This window comes from Hippocampus bargibanti, linkage group LG20 (genome assembly GCF_051943395.1).
Source record: "Hippocampus bargibanti isolate YZ-2025 linkage group LG20, ASM5194339v1, whole genome shotgun sequence".
Classification (NCBI taxonomy): Eukaryota; Metazoa; Chordata; class Actinopteri; order Syngnathiformes; family Syngnathidae; genus Hippocampus; species Hippocampus bargibanti.
Genome location: NC_142753.1, coordinates 5,279,077 through 5,297,590, shown reverse-complemented (window position 1 = coordinate 5,297,590; position 18,514 = coordinate 5,279,077). Strand labels below are relative to the sequence as shown.

The 18,514-nt window shown below is 41.2% G+C and overlaps 2 protein-coding genes across 4 annotated transcripts in view; both read right to left on the bottom strand.

Moving 5' to 3' along the window:
- Window positions 1–7,444, bottom strand: part of LOC148882790 (triple functional domain protein-like) — a 44,131-nt gene extending 36,687 nt beyond the window's left edge. The window contains 1 exon segment of the mRNA XM_088986975.1: window positions 7,139–7,444. Within this exon segment, the coding sequence (XP_088843101.1) occupies window positions 7,139–7,202 (64 nt within the window). The 5' untranslated portion in view covers window positions 7,203–7,444.
- A 1,315-nt stretch (window positions 7,445–8,759) lies between these two features.
- adcy2b (adenylate cyclase 2b (brain)) overlaps window positions 8,760–18,514 on the bottom strand; it is a 40,796-nt gene continuing 31,041 nt past the window's right edge. Inside the window, exons 20-26 of one of the 3 annotated variants that reach the window (XM_089022839.1) lie at window positions 17,650–17,734; window positions 13,421–13,579; window positions 11,936–12,100; window positions 11,675–11,782; window positions 10,360–10,474; window positions 10,160–10,284; window positions 8,760–10,084 (exon numbers count right to left, since the gene is read on the bottom strand). In XM_089022839.1, the coding sequence (XP_088878965.1) occupies window positions 9,920–10,084; window positions 10,160–10,284; window positions 10,360–10,474; window positions 11,675–11,782; window positions 11,936–12,100; window positions 13,421–13,579; window positions 17,650–17,734 (922 nt within the window). In that variant the 3' untranslated portion in view covers window positions 8,760–9,919. Of the gene's footprint in view, window positions 10,085–10,159; window positions 10,285–10,359; window positions 10,475–11,674; window positions 11,783–11,935; window positions 12,101–13,420; window positions 13,580–14,657; window positions 14,958–17,649; window positions 17,735–18,514 lie in introns of those variants that run through there. The other 2 variants (XM_089022840.1, XM_089022841.1) reach the window with 2 other exon arrangements.

Genomic DNA, 18,514 nt, shown 5'->3' with positions numbered 1-18,514 from the left:
AATGTATTATTATGATTATATTCATTATTATGTTCTTGACAGGCACAGAAAACTTTCACTTCAGGCAATTAGAACTTTCCCCCCCTTTGGCTTGATATTTCCCTCGTGGATAATTAAATCTGTTTGCGGAAAAACTGTGACAAAAAATAAACAAATACACACAACAGTCCAAATCAGATGTGAGCAAACAAGAAATAGGAAGACACTTGAAGATTAGGATTAGAGTAGGCACCGTATGAAGTGAAATTGCAGTTTATACCTCGACAGAGAGGAAGATATATGATATTCATTTTTGTAAAAAGATATATTTATATTCTGTTACACAGGCCAAAGTGAGGGTGTTGCGATATTCGCTAGCAAAGACGACAGGCAGGATGGAGTAAGGAGAGATCAGGTTTACTCATCTGTGTCCTTTTTGCCCCTAGCCAGTAGATTTTGAAAAAAATAGAGAGCAAATGCAAGAAAAACGGGCAACGGTGAGTTAGCGCCTTTGTGTGCTCTAGAGACGAGCGCGCATCCAAAAGGAGTAAAACGGTCTTTCCGGACCTGTCCTAGTTCTGTGAAGCCTTCACAGTCGATTTTTTTAAATGCCTTCCCTGCTAAATTCGCATATCGTACTTGCGTAAAGTGCAAGGAAGAAATTTGAATAATATCTGCACAAGACAGTTTGCACCGTTGTGACAACAACGCTCTGAGATATATGATTATCTCCAAGTCGTGACTTGGAGAGTCACGACTCTCTTAAGTCCAAAGTGGCCAAAGACGATTTGAGGCACGCTATGAAAGTGAAATGAAACGTTGGTAACGCGCAATTGTTGACGTTAAATAATTTAGTGTAGACAATATTCAGTTTTCACCTTTGAAAACTTTTCGAGAAGCAGTGAGCAGACGGCCCGTTTTGTGTCTGTCATCTACAAGTTCCTCCTTTAGTTCCACAAGGTACTAAACAAGGACCCCAGTTACTCAAAGCCACACACAAAAATAGACAAATACACACCGGCGCAAAACAAACACGTCTGGATTAGGTTAGCGTGTAATCCAATCAATGAACTCTGACCTCTAAGAGGCGCGAGGCTGTTCATACAACCACAATTTTTTTCTGCTACTCCGCCAAAGACTGTTAGGAGAGGGACAACGTTAGGAAAGGGATCGCTCCAATTCATCGAACTGCGCCAGTTGAGGCTCGAATTGTTGAAGTGCGTCAAAAAGGCCGGCGCATGACGTCGAGCCGACTTCGGCAGTCCCGGCGAACGCGGCGCATGGCTTCGCTCATCGAATAATTACAGTGTGCGGCGCAGCCAGGCATGTGGGATGAATTTTTCCATTTCTTCTTTTTTTTTGGAGGCGCTGTGGAACCCAACTATGAGGTCACAACATTTTCCCTCTTCTTTGCTCGTTCGTTCCCATGACAGTGCCCAAAAACTTGGCGGCAGCTCTCGCATCTTCGTGGGAATACGATGACAACGTCACCATTTTACCGACCTGCAGAATTCAACTGAGGCTGGTCAGTTTGCGCCTATCTGAGCAAACACCATTTCCTGCCACTGCTAAAATCTTAAAGGACAACCGACGTCTCCGGACAAGTTGTGTCCATAATTTGTAAAATGGCTTCAAATGACTTCTACTGAGCGTATTTTATAAAGATTCCACCGCATGTAGCTATACTTTACGTTTTAAGACTCGCGCTGAATATTCCGGAAGTCTTGTTTTTGAGTTGGTGACGAGTCCTCACCCTACGTCACTGAAGGAACGCCCCTGACCGAAAAAAAGGACACATTATAGCAGTTCTTCCATAACGTCAATGCATTTTGCTGTACTTTGGTCTGAAAACGTTGCGTAGGACCAAAAAGAGGCAGAAGAGGGCGACAAAGTTCCATGTAATTAATTTAAAAATCGGGCTGATTAATTCCTTACACGGCTTTGTCGCCATTTTCTGCCTTTTTTGGGTGCGACACTTCCCACCCCTGATGCCTCAAAATGCCAAGGATGCCAAGAATTCTTTAATCAACTGCAAACATGTATGCTTTCTTCTTCAGAACTACTTGAATCATATTCATAACTGGATGAGTAACAAGAAAGCATATTCTCCGAATCTGAAGCCATTGTTTTGATTCTCGAGCAAGGCAAGACGTCTTGCCGTGACACCACGAACATGGGGGCGGGACCTTCTGAAACTGGCCACTTCCGGTTTCAAATTGAAGTACATTTTAGACACTTTAAGTCATTTTTATTGGTATTTTGCATTTGACTAAAAATATACTGCGTGTTTTGGGTATTTTAGATGTGAAAATCGGTTGTCCTTTAAGTGTTTCACACAAGAAACTATGACTGGGCTGATAGCAAAAGGGTGTTAGCAAAAGACTCCCTCAGTTTACCTTATGATATCCACTCTACGAAGAGAAGCTTTTGGGAGCCTGATGTTATTGCTACAAGATGTTGGCAGAGCCGTGCTGGAACTGCTGGAACAGAAAAGGGCCTTCCCCAAGCTGTTCCTACAACACTAGAAGTGTAAAATCGTCCAAAAAAATACATGATCGTCTTTGTAGACAAAGAGCGAACATTGGGCGAGACCTAAGGGGTCTTTGCCCAGCCTGTTATTAAAACACTCAACTACGATGACCAGATAAAGCGAGTTGAGCATCAAACTCTCTCTAATTCAAGTCGAGCGTGACCAAAGCTGCGCAAACAACCGCAGACATTGAACGACGTCATCGCAAAGCCAAAGTAAATCTGACCCAGTTGACCAGTCGTATCACCTTGTGATAAGAAACTGGCAGAAAATGGCGACAGAACTAATTTGGGAAAATGCGCTCAAGGAAGTCCAACAAAGCGTCAGCGCAGAGCGCCTATGTGGAGATGTCGCGGCTTGGAATTGAAGCGGATTTTTGTGGGATTGAAGATGAGAATGTGAAACAATTTATTTTTGTCAATGGATGCTACAGCTCTGTGTTTGCTTTCAACATTTAGCATGTAGCAGACGTGCATGTTCCACCATAACGTCCCTGATCTACTGGAGAAAAGGACACTTTGATCCTCTCCTCTTTCATCTAGAACTGCTACATACAACAAAGAGGGTGCAGAGAGTGCTTAAGATTGAATGATTGTCTGGGTCTTTGGTGTTGTGTCAAATTATTTGTTATTTTTTTGTTTTTGTTTGACTTCAAGATGGTGCAGCGGGAGTGGCTGCCTTTACAGCAGGTCCTGTATTTTGTTTTTCTACTTCTCTGTCCATGTCAAAGGCTTTGTTACAGCTTCAGCTGTTGTTAAAGCGCTATATAAATCAATATGTATTGTATTATAAAGCCTGTAATTAAAAATATTATTGTGTTTTTTTCCCTCCCTGATGTCTTTGCATTGGGAAAGGGAAACCTCAATCAGTCTCCATCTCCAGGATGAATATCCATAAGTGATGCGTGCGTGTATGCGCAAACCTCTTCCTGGGTGAATGGGCCTGAGTCATAAATGTAGGATCTGGATCAAATTTCCATCCCCGTGCTGCTAGCTTGCTAAACACACAAACACACACCGCCGCTCATTCAAACGCACACGAAAAATGGCTGCCCCAAAATGTTCATTCATGAAGTCTGGATGATACGGACTTTGTGTTTTGAGCCAGCTGCACACAAAAAAAGCTCCCATGACAGTCTGGCAATAAACCTTTGGAATGAATATTGAAGTCATGTGCACAAAAAAATAAGCAAAGTCAGTGGCATGAAACAAGTTGATGATTGACAAGAGGCCACAACAAACCTCCCTCGTCTCTGCTGCAGCGAAGTCAAGAAATTAATTCCAGTCTGGAAGGGTGTGGGAAAAAAGAGAAGAAGCCGCTTTTTTCTTCTTTGTCACCGCGCATCAGTGTGAATTGTCCTGACATGATGCAACAAGAATTAGAGGAAGGAAACGTGCAACAACAGACAACGTCGGATTGACAAAAAAGCAATGCAGAGGGAAAAGGATGATGAGGATGAAGATGGGGATGTGGGGGTGCTGGGGGGGGCGTATCGCCTTTGGCCAGACACGCAAAATTGTGCAAGTCTGAACAAGGGATGGAGGAAGAAACTGTGAGTACAAAAAAAACAGCTTGTATATGACACTCCAACCATTCTATTAGCTTCGTACTACAAAGCAAAAGGGACGAAATCTCCAGTCATGTTGTCGTGATTCTGCATCGATGACACAATTAAACTTCAACGTTCAATCCCATTTTGAGAAGCCCCAAGTTAGCAAAACTGAGTTTGCATTATTAAAATCAAAATGTGCATCATCTTTTCGTCAATGGATGCTACAGCTTCGTGTTGTTTGCTGTCAACATTTAGCTTGTAGTAGACGTGCACATTTCACCATGACGTGCCTGATCCACCGCTGAAAAGGATGCGTTGATCCTCTCCTCTTTCATCTAGAACTGCTTCACGTCATCACAAAGAGGGTACAGCAAGTCCTGAATGACTCTCTGTGTCTTTGTGGTGTCATATTATTTGGGTTTTTTTTTCCCAAGATGGCGGCGCGTGTATGCGCAGCGACTCCCCTCTCCAGGCAAATTGGCATTTTCGTGTTTATGTTTGTTAAGTCCTTCTAAGTGCTTTGCACGCTGGGTCCGAGAGGACAGTCATTTCATCTGTGCTGTATGTCATGCATATTAGCATATTTGACAATAAAGCTGACTTTGACTTGACTTTGATGTAAGGCGCAGGGATTACTGCGAACTATTTACGACAATATTATATACAAATAGTACAATACAGTCGAACAAAAGGTGAACGGCTATTTTAAATTCTTTTGGAAAACAAAGTTCTGCAGTAAGGTTACTTACACTTAATCGTCTAGTTTTAAATGTGAAATGAAACCGGCCTCCATCTCCCCTCCCAGTTCGTCTCACACAGAGTGGTGCGTGAGTCAGCGCGAACCTTATTTCGTGTGGAAAAATTAGCACGGCCAAGCTTTGATCGTTTCAGCCCGTGACACCAGCCCAACAGAGAATTAGTAAAACTTAAAAGAACTTAATATATAAAGAATAGATGGAGTGAAACAATTGGCTAAGTGTAATGTAAGAGTAGTTGTAATCATTTTTATTCTGTGATCAATTTTTGAGGAGCCCGCGATAAGAAGAAAGGACCAACAGCTGTGTGTTTGCTTTCAACATTGAGCTTGTAGTCGACGCGCACATTCCACCATGATATGATGTCCCTGATCCACTGGTGGAAAGACGCTTTGATCCTCTCCTATTTCATCTAGAACTGCTTCATGTAACAAAGAGGGTACAAAAAGTGCTTAAGAATGAATGCCTGTGTCTTTGTGTTGTCATATGGTCTTTGTGTTGTCATATTATTTGTTATTTCGTTTTTATTTTTGTTCTTTGGACTTCAAGACGGCCGCGAGAGTGGCTGCCTTTCCAGCAGCTCATGTATTTTGTTTTTCTACTTTCACCACTTTGCTGCTGTGAAATGTAAATTTCTCCACTGCGAGACTAATAAAGGCAAGTCCAATCCAATCCAATCATCTTTCTGGATATACTGTAGTTCAAATCTCAGTTGCAGCAATTTTAGACTATTGTGAGAGGAGAGAGTACGAATCTGACATTTATTGTTGGGGGGCCAAATTGGGGCTTGGTTAATAGTATTTATCGCACCTGAAACTCAGCCACAGCAAAACAGTCACCCGTGGATAAGTGAGAATGCCACTAAGAGACTTTGACAACAGGAATTGATTCGAAATGCATTTGAGCAGCAACGCTCAAGCATGATGACAAAAGCAGGCATGACATCAGGCGCTGGAAGCAGTTCAATGCCTGCAAAGAGCGAACTGTGCTACGGGGTGACTTGGCATGGTTGCTCAAGTGGAGCCTATCCCACGGGCTTATCCAGATCCACCATATAATTCAATCAGGTCTGAACACTTAAAATGTATACTGAGCCTAGGTGGGGCGGTGGAATAACCTGAGAAGCTACCAAAATAAACCACCGGTGCCTCTGTTGGCACGGAAAAGAATTGTAAAACCCGTTCTCAGACCCAACCAATGCGCATTTAACTTCTTGGAATTTACAGTTTATGGCCCATTGTTGTTGTCTTTTCCATCCTTCAGGCCAGTCACTATTCGTGAGAGTTGTTTTGAAAAGTCATCATAAGATAAGCAAAGCATTGGCGTCGCTGTGACACAATTAAAGCACTGATTTCCTGTGGTTGCAACCTCATAAATTACAGACCGTGATAGTTTACAAAGCCTGTTTTTATCCTGCGTGTGCATAATGTGACACAGTTAGCTTAGCCTAACACACCCAGAATGCTGGATGTGCCATGCATTGTTTACATGGTTCGCACTGTCGTTCAGTTTTGACAACATTCAGAACAGAAAACGATCTACTGGGCAGATGCCTTTGAATGCAAACTACAGTATCCACACTGTCTACGTTTTTTCCTTTACAAGGAAGAAATCGATCAAGGCAAACGCCGGCTTTGTCACTTGTGAGCTAGTGATGCTACATTAGCATTTGATAGCCAAACAGGCGTTGGGTGGCTTTTTAGCAGGCTAACTCTAAGCCAATACGCTCAGCATCCAAGTGTATACCGGGTTAGCAATGCGCATTGCCCTTCTATCGCTTTTTCGACTCATGGTGCACAAGGCTGAAGAACAAATCAAGCGTCAAGCTCGCACACAAGCCCAACGGGGGGCTTAAATATTAGTGGCAGATGCTTGCTTGGAAGGTGCATTGCACGCGGTTGCTGCAAACCTTCCAAGTTTACTTGGGTAAAAAAAGCTCACAATGCATCACAATCTATTACAAGTGTAATGGGTGTAAATTGAGCCAGAGTAAAGACAAAAGTGTTTCCTTTTAGTTGCTTGTCGATAAACGGTGCCACATGTTGGAAAAAGATGGGGGTCGAAACATTAGCACCGAAGCTAATGCTTAGCTATACAGTCTAACATTCTGTCGTCGATCACACATTAAAAACGCATAAGCATTAACATATCTGTGTGTTGAACATTAACTGTCGATGTATGACTTTAATACAACTTGTACTCTAGTTTAGTGGTCCGCCTCAATCCAAATCTTTCACTGTCTAGCAGCCGGAAAATAGTCACCATAGTCGGGGATAAATATCCATCATCGTCATCGATGGATCTTGTCAGCGTCGAGCTTACCTGTCCTGAACGTTATGTCGCCGGGGTCTTTAGTCGTCTCCTCCGCTCCCTCCCCGGAGCTCATGGTTGCCACAACCGCTACCCAGGTGCTCAATGTCTCCCGGGTAGATCCTTCAAAATGGGTAAAAAGATGTGAGGAAAATCTCCACTCCGGCCAACCAAGGCGTCATTAAAGACGATTGTATTCTAAGGACTAATCTTGCCATTTGCTAGTCTCCATCTAAGGGGTAGTTGTAAAAAAAGAAGAGTAACGAGGAACAGGGTGCACACGGTTCCTCTTCGAAGTGAAGTCGAGGGGAGAGTCACTGACAAGGGGGAAAGGGGGCGGGAGGGGGCGCTGGCTGGAGGCTCATGCACGTTCAACGTCGGGACAGCGTGTCAAAGGTACTGCGAAGACTGCATTAAGATTGCAGAAAGAACGAACGATAAGGAATATATAGTAGATTCGCATGGGACACTTAAAAATGTCGTTCGTGAAAAACTGTAATGGAAGGAGAAAAGGTCAACTGTTTTGATTTACATTTTGCCTGCGGTTGATTCTTGCTCGCTTCTCTGTGATCGACTGCAATCTTTTGCTGTCCCCTGCAGTAATTCTCCAGAACTGCAAAAGTATACAAACAATTACGTACAAGCGCACAATTTGTAGCATACACGATGGGCAAAAAAATGGTTCACAGTAGGGAAACGCGAGACACTTTACAAAGGGATAACTAAAAAAAAAAATTGAATCCTGGTTTATAACGCTCATATACAACTGCTGTTTTATTTGTGGCGGAGAAGTCTTTGTCCTAACAAGAGTTACTATAATTATGACTAAAATATCAAATTAGTGAAGGGATGGGCAGGAGATTTCGCTGTATTCCGATTTAAGTCCACTTTCGATCGGAGTTAAGTCCAGTGTAAGTTGAATCCGTCGTAAATAGAGGACCAATGTTTTGGAATTGAATCAGCCGACATATCACTGAACTCCCACGAGAGGGCGCGCTGTGAAATAGCCTGCACTTCTCGAAAGCACCACGAGAGGGCGAGCTTCGATTGTTGATGAAACGCCATTAAAGACCGAATAGCAGCCCTCTTGTCTCTTGGTCACACTAAGTAGGAAAAAGTAATAATCGTCTCATTATTTTTTCATATAACACAAAAAACATTTTGGACAGTGCTGTGGGTTATGAGATTTTGTCAGTGTGAAATAAAAATACGCAAGCAAGTATGAAAACAACAGTTCTGAGACAGGGTACATTATATACAAATATTTAATGAATGGCAGCATATGAACATTTACAGTGCAGCAGGTTTTCTTCCAGAGGATATTTATAAAAAGCAACAAGCTACTGTTCTTCTCAAGCCAACGAATTCCAACTCTAAAACTACCAACAATTATGAACATTCAAACTACCTGTCATGGTGGGAATTTGCTGGCGGCATCACAAAATGACTCACAGAGCAGATTTGGCCTAAGTATACATTGCATGGACAAAAGTATTAAAAGGGGCGTTTGCAGTGGTTGCCTTATTATTATAATTATATATTTTAGAATAAGCCACTGCCCTGCGATTGGCTGGCAACCAATTCAGAGGAGATACACAACCGGAGACGGAAAATATGAGATGAGATTTGCGTCAGAGGAAACGCAACCGGAGACATATATTTTGAAAAATTGTCTCTCCCTCATTTGTTCACACCTTATCAACCAGTGAGGGAGGGATCAGAATTACCATCAATATTGGCCAACATGCTAATTACTTTATTTTTTAAATATCCGAGACCAATAACATCTAGTGCTATAGTAACAGTTATGTATTACATAAGTCATGCTAACAGCATCGTTTTCATTGATAACATTGGCCCGCACCATTCCATTCCAGAAACTGCACAACACCCTCCGTGACCATTTATGACAACTTTGCGCTTTCATAATCATATGCCACAATGTTATGAGCATCGTGTGTGTGTGTGTGTGTGTGTGTGTGTGTGTGTGTGTGTGTGTGTGTGTGTGTGTGCGTGTGTGTGTGTCAAGTGAGGGGTGCAGGCAAGCTTTGTTGAGAGACTTGGGGGGGATAATGAGGTGTTTTTTAGTTTTTTTTTTGCGACATGGCATCAAGAAAAGAAAAAGAAAAAATGGATAAAATGGCCGCTGCTATCCAAATTGTGAATAGCTTGACCGTAACAAGTGAAAGTTGATTCTTGCTCGCATCTCTGTGATCGACTGCAATCTTTTGCTGTCCCCTGCAGTAATTCTCCAGAACTGCAAAAGTATACAAACAATTACGTACAAGCGCAGTCGATCACAGAGAAGCGAGCAAGAATCAACTTTGACTTGTTACGGTCAAGCGACTTGCAAGAGGCAACTCCTAACACAGGCCAATTTACAATCAGTCTGACTCGAGGCCGGGTCCATTCAGAACTTGTCAAGAATTAATTGGTGTGTCTTCTTTTGTCCACAGAGTGTATACTATTTATAGAGCCGCCTTTGCTGGAGCATAAGGCGGCTCTGAAGCACGGCGCTGGCTACACTGGCGTGGCTAATTACCTCCACGCTACTTGTGGATAAACGGTTGACTGGTCTCCTTGAGAGGCTGAGGCAATACAGAGACGCGCCACAGTCCTCGGAGAGCCGCCTTCGATACTCGACGGGTAGCGGCGCCCACCGACTTCCGCCGTTTTCACAGTTGTGATTGATGCCGGCGGCCTCCGCCAGGCGTGACCGATTGCCGCTATTGCCGCTTTGTATGTTGATTTTTGATTTCCTGTCTATATCCCCCCCCAAAAAAACCCCACAAACTAAGCACTCAAGCAAGGCATGACGGTGCTTTGTGACAGGGATCGGGTCATCTCGGTGTGGACAAAGTAGGTTTTCAATTCCCCTTTGCCCTTCACGTTGATGATGCCTCGACAGGAGCAGATGTAGCCGAGCGCCGATAAGATTTCGCTCGTCTCCTCCGTCACCTGCAGGAATAACCAAGAAGACATTTTTCAAACAACAACATGCAACATTTTGTTGTTGCTTTGCAAATTCCACACCTGGATTCTGCCCAGAACGCCGGTCGTCTCCATCCTACTGGCCACATTCACACTGTTTCCCCAGATGTCATACTGTGGCTTCTGCGCCCCGATGACCCCCGCGATAACCGGTCCGTGATTTATCCCTTGGCACACGCAAAACACACAAATCAATTAGTAATACTCCGGGAAGTAATATCGCCTATGTGGTCAGCTCTTACCGATTCGCAGTCGAAAGTCATTGAAAGAATGTTTGTTGATGACGTCGAGTTTGCCCACCAGAGCGAAGGCGAACTCCACCATGGTGCCGATGTGCATGTACTGCCTGTCATGTTCCTGTGGGAACATAGCACAGCCTTCAAAGAAATGCATCAGGTGCAAAAATGTATTTGCATTTCCTGTGGAAATTGAGTTTTCCGTTTTCGGAGGACAAACAATGAAATATAAAATTGCTCACATTTGAATCATGGCTTGTGTTTTGGACACAGGTTTCAAAAATGTTTTTACTTTTTGTCGAGCACATATTTATTTATTTATTTATTTATTTATTTATTTATTTATCTATTTATTTGGTTTATGTGTGTATGTATTTATTTACACATTCATTTATTCATATATTTATGTATCTATGTATGCATGTGTGTATTTATGTATGTATTCATGTATGCATTTGTGTATTTATGTAAGTTTTTACGTATTTATGTATGTATTTATTTATTTCCGTATTTATGTATTTCTATATTTACTGTGAATTTATTTATGAATTTATTTGTGTATTTATGCACTTATTTATCTATCTATGCCCTTATTTATCTATGTATTTATGCACTTATTTATCTATTTTTGTATGTATTTATGCACTTATCTATCTATTTATGCACTTATTTATGTATGTATTTATTTATTTCCGTATTTATGCATTTCTATATTTACTTATGTATTTGTGTATTTATTTATGAAATTATTTATGTATTTATGAATTTATTTGTGTATTTATGCACTTATTTATCTATCTATTTATGCCCTTATTTATCTATGTATTTATGCACTTATGTATATCTATTTTTGTGTGTATTTATGCACTTATCTATCTATTTATGCACTTATTTATCGATATCTATTTATGTATGTATGTATGCATCCATCTATCCATCCATGTATCTTTATTTATTCATCTATTTTCATCTGTTTATTTATTTATTGATTTTTTTGGTGTTTTTTTTTTTTAAATGTGACTTAAAAAAAAAAGCTTGCCACTACATGTATACTGGTAACTTCGATTCACCCATAATATATAATGTTTTATCACGATTTATTTGACACTGGATAAAGCTACAAAATAATTATCACAATAAATTGTCTTACAAAGGAAAAAACCGACCACTATTTCTGAGCTGGTTAAAAATTAATCTCTTTGTGTGTGTGTGTGTGTGTGTGTGTGTGTGTGTGTGTGTGTGTGTGTGTGTGTGTGTGTGTGTGTGTGTGTGTGTGTGTGTGTGTGAGTGTGTGCGTGCATAATGGGGTGTCAAAGCGTGCCTGTGCGCACTCTGGTCCTGGCGTCAAATTGAGTCCGGTGGCCGCCATGTAAGTACTCCCGATGGTTTTAATTTTCTCCACTCCACTGAACTTTGGCTTTGAAAGCAGCTGTGGACACGTTGGGGTCAAGGGTGGGTTTAAAGGATGTCACATGATGTGAGCACAAACAGGAAGTCACCTTACACCCTCCATGTTTTACACTCACACTCTACAGACAAGGCATTGTTTGCTTCGACGAGCGGAAAATCGGATCCGGCGTACCTCGTCAAAATCGGCGATGATCTCGTTGAGGAGACGGAGGCATTCCAGTCCTTCCTTGTTGACATCCGACTCGGTGTAAAACTCCTTGAAGTCCGGGATGGAGGCAAACATCACGCACACGGAGTCGTACGATTGATGATAGAGGTCCTGGTGACAAGCAAATTTCTTCAAACAAAACGAAAAAAATGAAACACACCTTGTTAACACATTGCAGACTTACATACAGAGACACAAAAAAATAAAATAATAATAATAAAATAAAAAGACAGAAAATGCTTTAAAGGACAACCAACACCATTTTTTTGTTTCCTAACTGACATCAGAAAAACTTTTAAAGCATCTAAAATACCCAAAACACGCAGGCTGATATTTTTAGTCAAATGCAAAACACAAATAAAAATGAGTTAAAGTGTCCCAAAACTATTCCAAAATGACCTCGGAGATGCAGTTTCAGAAGGGTCCCACCCCCTTGTTCGTGATGTCACGCCAGGGCATCTTGCCTTGCTCGAGAATCAAAACAATGGCTTCAGATTCAGAGAAGATTCTTTCATATTACTCATTCAGTTATGAATATGATTCAAATAGTTCTGAAGAGGAAAGTTATAATATAAATGTTTGCAATTGATTAAAGAAGTCCTCCCGTATCAATTCGAGCCGTCAGGACTCCAATGTAGCGTCCCAGAAAATGCACAAGATGGCGCCCAAGCTCCGTTGGAAATGGGCTGATTTATCCTGCTGGGGATTTGTGTCAACTAGTATCAAATAGTAGTCTTGGTGCAACACACAACGATTCACCATCGCGTTATTTATGTGTTTTCCTTCTAATTTCGCTATCAACACAGAGTTTTCAGACCAAACAAAGTACCCAAAAGGCATCAGGGGCGTTCCAGACATGTGATCATCACCTCAGTGGCACCTCCGCTTCCACAGGCTGATAAATTCCTTATATGGAGCTTGAATGCCCTCTTCTGGCGGCTTTTGGGTGCAACACGGTTCTCAGACCAAACATGTACAGCAAAATACATTGACGTGATTGAAGGACTGCTGCAATGTCTTTTTTTCGGTCAGGGGGCGGTCCTTTCATGACGTCACATACGGACTCGTCATCAACTCGAAAACAAGACTTCCTGAATATTCAGTCTTAAAACGTAAAATATAGCTATATAATGTGGAATCTTTGTAAAATACGCTCAGTAGAAGTCATTTGAAGTGATTTTACAAATTATGGATACAACTTGTCCGGAGGCGTCAGTTGTCCTTTAAGGGGCAGGGCTTAACGTGGTGGCACCACAATGCAATGAAACATGTTAAAAATAGCCGTGGCTTGGTGAATTTGTCAAACTGTGAAAATGCATTTGACCCTTTGGATCCAGGTCATGTCTCCAAATGAAAAATTGTGGAAAACTTCTCCCGGTCCTTTTGTATTTAATGGTCACAATGTTATCCGAATAGCAACTAGCACAATATTCTCCGCCACGAGCTGACCTCATTCTTCCAGTTACGTCCCAGGAAGTGTTCGGCCACGTGGGCGGGCAGGACGTTCTCCAAGAGGACTCGGTTGAGATTCTCCATGGTTTCAATCTCCTCACACTCCCGCTTGAATTTGTCCCGCCACAGGAAGTCCAACCTACAGTAATATTCATTCTGTTACAGGAGGACACAGAGTAAAGAGACACCTCCGTCAATTCAGAAGATTTGCATATTAGATGTCATATTTTTATTTTCTTGATGATTAATTTCCTTTTCATGGTTTGCGTGTGCAAAATACGGACACTTGGTGGAAAACATGTTTGCCTCATATATCAGTTTTTGGTTGTATTTATCTCGCTGTCCAGTTATCTAGCTAGCTATCTTGCTAGCTAGCTATTTGCGATCTATTTGCTATCTAGCTCCCTGGCCGGCTGTCTAGGTAGCTATCTATTAGCTATATAGCTATCTTCCTGGGTGGATAGCTATTTAGCCTGCTAGCTATTAGCTATCCATTGGCGAGCTAGTTAGCTTTCTATCTATTTGAGTTATTTCAGGGTTGAGTGAACGCTGGCGTGTGTGGCTGCCGCTGCTACCACACAGAAAAACTTATCCTCTGAATGTAAAGTGACCTTGAGAGTTTTGAAAGGCGCTTAGAAATGAAATGTATTATTATTATTATTATTATTTTTTTTTTTTCTCACTCTGGTACTTTGGCTTCTTCACCCTTTTGAAAAAAATGGGGCGCGAGGGGATTCTGGTTGTCTCCAGCGTATATAAAAAGTCTACACACCCCTGTTTGAATGGCTAGTTTTTGTGATGTAGAAAATGACACTCATGGAAGTCATTTCAAAACATTTCCCAATATTGACCTGTACTATAAGCTGTTTAACTTATTGAAAAAAAAATCTATAAGGGGAACTGTATGTAAATAAAGATACACAAAATAGATAGATAGATAGATAGATAGATAGATAGATAGATAGATAGATAGATAGATAGATAGATAGATGATAGATAGATAGATAGATAGATAGATGAGTAAATAATACATAAGTAAATACACAAATAATAAATAATACACAAAATAATACATAAATACACAAATAATGAATAAATAAGTAAATAAATACATAAATAAATAAATAAATACACAAATAATAAATAATACACAAACAATACATAAATAAATACACAAATAATAAATAAATAAATGAACTGACACAAACAAACACATACAAAAATATTAAATAAATAAACACAAACAAACATAAATACACCACTAAATCCATAAACAAATAAGTAAATAAATAAATAAATTCCACCGTCAAGCACATATTCAAAACAATCAAACACCTGCCGTCTGATCACCCACATCGTTCAAGTAGCCATTATTTCCTCACAGTTGAGGTACTTTTGTGTACACTTTATTGTCAACAGCAGGCGCCATCTTATCCAGGTCAAAACCTCCCCTAGAGTGCGTGTTTGTGTTGGAAACAGGGGGTCTCCGGCTCCCACCGCTGTTGTGCTCACATATCCGGCAGCTCCGGGCTACCTGTGGGCCGGCCCCCCGCGGAGCGTATGAGTTATTAGCAGCCCACATGATAAATGGCAGCAGTCAAGTTTTTTTTTTTTTGTTTCCACTCGCGATTTCAGGATGCCGCCAACTTAGCCGACAAGGAGGGCGGGTAGAGGCTCTCTGATCTATCTATATCAACGTACCGCATGTGTCTGGTCCAACGGGGAGAAAAAAAGTGGGGCAAAACGAAAGAAGGATGGGCTCATTTTAGATGCAGTTTGGAAATCAGCTCACATGATTGTAAACAAGTTTCCAAGCTAAATGGATTGAAAAGGGCTCATTTGAGCTGACGGTGGAATTTTGCGATGCAAATGATTCGAAAGTTGCCGATGAAAATGGATGGGGCGCGCCCATAATATGCGGGATTAGTTTACGCATGACTCGGCGTCGCCATATTGATTTTTTTTTCTTTTTCAGCACAACATCCTCAATTACGCGGGCGATGTTCAAGTGCCAGACACCAGACGAGAGTTTATTTGGTATGCAGGTTGTTGCTCATATGTTTCATGCTGAATAAGCCAAAGAAAAAAAAAGAAAGAATAGAAAATGTAGAGTACATTGCTGTCATTGAGCAGAATCCTTGTTAGGATGTGTAAATTGAAGCGCGCCATTTTGAACCTTTTGCGATGCATCAAATCATTTAAAAAATACATACACATGCATGTAGAATGAAACAAAGCTTAAATGTAGAAAAGTTACAAATGTAAAGATTTTTTTTAAATGAGAATTGCATTCACCCTATTAACTCATTCACTGCCTCTCACAAATTTATTCGGGAATTGAAAATATGAGGTGGAGCATCATTCCCAAATTTGTTCGAGTTTTGGTTTTTCTTGCTGGGATGCCGATAAAGCGCTGGTCAGACCTCTGGCAATGTTTTTCCCTCCCACAAGAAGCCATCATTTGCCTTTTGTACAGCCAAGGTCAGATAACTCCAGACCCATATAATTTAGGAATTAAGGATTTTTTTGGGATGATGAAAGAAGAGAGTCGAATGTTTCTAATGCTGTATTGAATGTTTATGTAGTCCTAAATCTCAATATTCAATGGGTCCTGGAATTTGAGTGAAAATGACAAAAACCCTGGTACTATGTCTATGAGTTAAACCAATTTTTGATGATAATAATACATTTAATTTCTAAGCGCCTTTCAAAACTCTCAAGGACACTCTCCATTCATGGCATAAGATTTTTTTTTGTGCGGGTGAGCACGCAACCCGAAAGTAACATAAACTCACTCAGGCCACTAATGTGTGTGTATAGAGACAGACAATATAATATAATATAGTATCTCCTAATTCATGTAGCGTTTTCACAACAGCTGCAATGAAACGCTTCCCATAATAGTCAACACAAAGCAAAATAATAAACACAACAGGAACATAAAAACATGGACAGTTGTGCAATCGTAACAACTTTCCCCATGATGTTTGAGTCCTGGAATTTGAATGAAAAATGACCAAAACCCTGGCACCGGAGTGGAATATTTCTGCACACGTCTGGCAGTGAATGAGTGAAACCTATTTTTACGACTATCCCCTAAAAATAGACTCTTGCACAATTGTTTTTGAAGACAGTCGAGGTGCTTCAACCTTAAATTCAATGCAGGTAGGACTAAGCTAATAATAGGATCGTCACACGACGCATTTTGTTTCCAAGACAGAATGTCCTCCCTCCCATCTGTTGACAGCGATACAGAATGAGGACACGCTGTGCTGTCTGGGCCAACTGTGTGTGCGCCTTCGTGGTACTCTCCATACTCTGGAGGTTGCCCTCCCATCGAGAACATCTGCTGCGTGGTCAAAGGCTGACGGATCCCGTCAGCAAAAGTAAGATCAAAACGGGGCCTGCTGATAAAGTGTGTCGGCTGAGCTTTTTATGTCTCTCGCTTTGGGGACGTGGGGGGAGGGGGGGGATGCAGTGTGACCCAAAAAATGCATACCCATGAAAATGTCAATTGTGGCTTTGATTAAAAAGCTATTTATTTCAAATTCCAACCACACATCATTCAGTTCATGGAAGACCATTCACCAGAGTTTCAGCTATTTCTGTCAATTTTTTGTCAATTTATGGCTTTCCCGAGATGTGTTACAAATGTCCACCATTTCGTTGCAAGCAAACCTGCACTCGTCTGACAAAGTCGTCAATCACTTTCACACACTCCTCTTTCGGGAGGGTGACCCAAAAAGATGGGTCCTACCGAGTCCCTCACTGCAGTAATGTTTTCTCCCGAAAGAGGACTGATTGACAACTTTGTCAGGTGCACATTTGGAGCACATCTTGGGAAAGCCATAAATTGACTAAAAATTGACAGAAATAGCTGAAACTCTGGTGGATGGTCTTCCATAAACTGAATAATGTGTGGTTGGAATTTGAAATAAATAGCTTTTTAATCAAAGCCACAATTGAATTTTTCATGGGTACGCATCTTTTTGGGTCACCCTATAGTAGGGGAGTAAGGGGGTCATGCAGGCAGCTTCGATACTTCGTCAACGTTTCATAGAATGGCTTTCGTCATAGTTGAAAGGCTGTAAATATTTGGGTTTGTGTACTTGCCATTTTGGGGATTTTTTTAAAACATTGTTTTTGGAGGGTGGGGGGGATCGAAAACATAAGCCTTGACTCAAGACGGAGTGAAAAACCACGCTGGATTAAAAACAGCCACTGACCTGCCGTGCCAGGACCAGCAGAGTGATGAAGAAGATGAAGAGCGACACGGAGCCCATCGTCTTGAGGTCCTTCAGAATTCCCGGTCTAGTCGGGAAAAAAACCGCAGTTGAAAGCAAAGTATCAATAACACGTTTTTCAGCATTTTTGGCAAAGACATTCATCAGGGAGTATACTGTGCTGAGCGGTTGCGCCTTTTCCGTAGCACTGTTTTTGATTTGGGAGAAATATCAGTGCCATTTGACTTTTTTTGCGCCTGTAATGGGCAGCATTTTCTCTGATGCATGGCTTGAGGAGCCCGCCATGAGAAGAAAGGAGCGTCAACGCAGAGCGCCGATGTGTACGTGGAACGGTCGCGGCTTGGAATTGAAGCGGATTTACATAGGACAATTTATTTTCGTCAATGGATGCTACAGCTTCATGTTTTGTTTCAACATTTACAGTAGCTTGTAGTAGACGTGCAAATTTCACCATGAAGCCCCTGATCCACTGGTGAAAAGGATGCTTCTCCACTTCTCTTTCATCTCGAACTGCTTCATACAACAAAAAGGCGCACAAAGTGCTTATGAATGACAGAATGTGTCTTTTGTGTTGTGTCCCATTATGTATTTTTTTGTTAATGTTTTGACTTCAAGATGGCGTCGCCAGTGTCTGCCTTTACAGCAGCTCCTGTATTTTGTTTTTCTACTTCTTTCTTTCCTTTCTACTTTGCTGCTGTGAAATGGAAATTTCTCCATGGTGAGACTAATGAAGGCTAATGTAATTAATTTAATTTAATTTAATTTAATTTAATTTAATTTAATAAGCAACCGAGATAGAAATTTTGGTAAGAGATTTGCGGGGTAAATGCAGCAAATCTCAAATACA